The 1,781-nt window shown below is 38.3% G+C and overlaps 1 protein-coding gene across 1 annotated transcript in view; it reads left to right on the plus strand.

The window, feature by feature from the left end:
• The window catches only part of LOC100641064 (multidrug resistance protein 1-like), a gene marked incomplete at its 3' end in the record, with an annotated part of 4,311 nt that extends 2,534 nt beyond the window's left edge, over positions 1-1,777 (plus strand). Inside the window, exons 7-12 of the mRNA XM_020005047.1 lie at positions 115-130; positions 163-423; positions 482-643; positions 695-898; positions 1,209-1,309; positions 1,462-1,777. Coding sequence (XP_019860606.1) covers positions 115-130; positions 163-423; positions 482-643; positions 695-898; positions 1,209-1,309; positions 1,462-1,777 — 1,060 coding nt within the window. The remainder of the gene's footprint in view (positions 1-114; positions 131-162; positions 424-481; positions 644-694; positions 899-1,208; positions 1,310-1,461) is intronic.
• Between the last annotated feature and the right edge of the window lie 4 nt (positions 1,778-1,781).

The raw sequence follows: 1,781 nt of genomic DNA on the forward strand, positions 1-1,781 counted from the left end.
TTTTTCAAAGATGGCTCCGAAATCACCCCAAATTTTTATTACATTTTAAAATACATATTGATGTACTTATGCTATGTATAAAGTTTGAGCTCATTCTGACTTTAAATTTTTGAGTTACGACCATTTTAAAGTCATCAATTTGGTTCCTCTTTGTCCTTGTAGGAGGAAGAATGGGATAAGGATATTCCTGATGTGTCATTGATGCGTGTTATGAAAGCTAATGCTCCTGAATGGTGGCTCATTGGTCTTGGATTAATTGGTTCTCTATTCCTCGGAGCTATGAATCCTCTTTTTGCCGTCTTCTTTGGTGAAATTATTGAAGTATTTGCTAGACCAGCTTCTGAGGTACTGGATGGACTCCATTTGTGGGCGGGGCTTTTCCTTGCTCTTGGTTTTGCTGCAGCAGCTGGAACTTTTCTAAAAGTGAGAAAGATAATAATTTAATCAATCACTATTCTCTTCCTTTTTCTTTTCTCTCCAGTCATTTTGTTTTACGGTTGCCGGTGAGAACCTTACTGCTAGATTGAGGGAGTGGTCATTCAGAGCTATCCTTCGTCAGGAAATCGGCTGGTTTGATAATGAAAGGAACTCGTCCGGTATCCTAGCAACCAGACTGGCACAAGATGCCTCTAGAGTACAAGGGGTAAGCCAATAACTAATAATTATAATAAATATTAATAAACACGTACTGTAGGCTACTGGATCAAGATTGGGTACTCTTATTGAAACTTTCGTTGGTATGGTTGCTTCAATAATAATAGCATTTGTGTACTCCTGGATGCTGACACTGGTGTTGATTGGTTTTGTCCCAGTGTTTATTATTTCTGGGATCCTTGAGGTCAAGGCTCTTACTGGTCATGCTGGTGATAATAAGAAAGCACTTGAGCAAGCAGGAAAGGTCAGTCATGAAGTTCACAGCTCATTGAGTATTTAACATACTGCATGAGGTGATTTAAGCCTTAATAAGCCCAAAATGCAGGCAACGTGTTGTCAGCCTTTAATTGATCTAACCGGAATAGAAAAGTTTTCTTTGCAAGGCAACATGTTGTTTGGCCACATGATCAATGGCTGGTCAAATGCTAGAAACATCATTGTTGAATGAATGTAGTGTACATGTACCTGAACCTGATGTACATTGATTGGGCTTTAATTATGTATGACAGATTTGGTCCTACTGTACATTGTTATTAATATTACCATTACTGTAGATTGCAGTTGATACTATTGAGAACATGAGGACTGTAGCTTCACTTGGAGTCGAGATCAAGTTCTATACTGCATACAACATTGAAATCAAAGGTCCATACAAGTAAGACCACACTTTTTAAAGTTTGTATATTGCTGCTAAAAATAAACCCTTTACCTATTTTTATTAATTTCATTATTATTATTTCATGCTCACATGTATATTTAAAAGAAATATCGAATCATGCTTTATTTGCTATTGCTTTTATTCTGTAGGAAGAATCTTGTGAACTCTTTTGTCTATGGTCTTACTTATGGGTTCTCTCAAAGCGTCATATATTTGGGTTTCATACTCACCTTTGGTTTCGGTGCCTATCAAGTGACACGCCCACCAGGCCACATTGCACACGAGTCCTTCTCTGACCTACTGACAGTTCTAATGGCTGTCATCTTTGGTGCTGTAGGTGCAGGGCAGGCCTCTTCCTTTGCTCCTAATTACACTAAAGCTAAGCAATCAGCTAACAGGATATTTGCACTGTTAGACAGAGAACCAGTGGTTGATGGATACTCCGAAGATGGACTCAAACCAGTTAGTA

This window comes from Amphimedon queenslandica, unplaced genomic scaffold (genome assembly GCF_000090795.2).
Source record: "Amphimedon queenslandica unplaced genomic scaffold, v1.1 AMPQUscaffold_11757, whole genome shotgun sequence".
Classification (NCBI taxonomy): Eukaryota; Metazoa; Porifera; class Demospongiae; order Haplosclerida; family Niphatidae; genus Amphimedon; species Amphimedon queenslandica.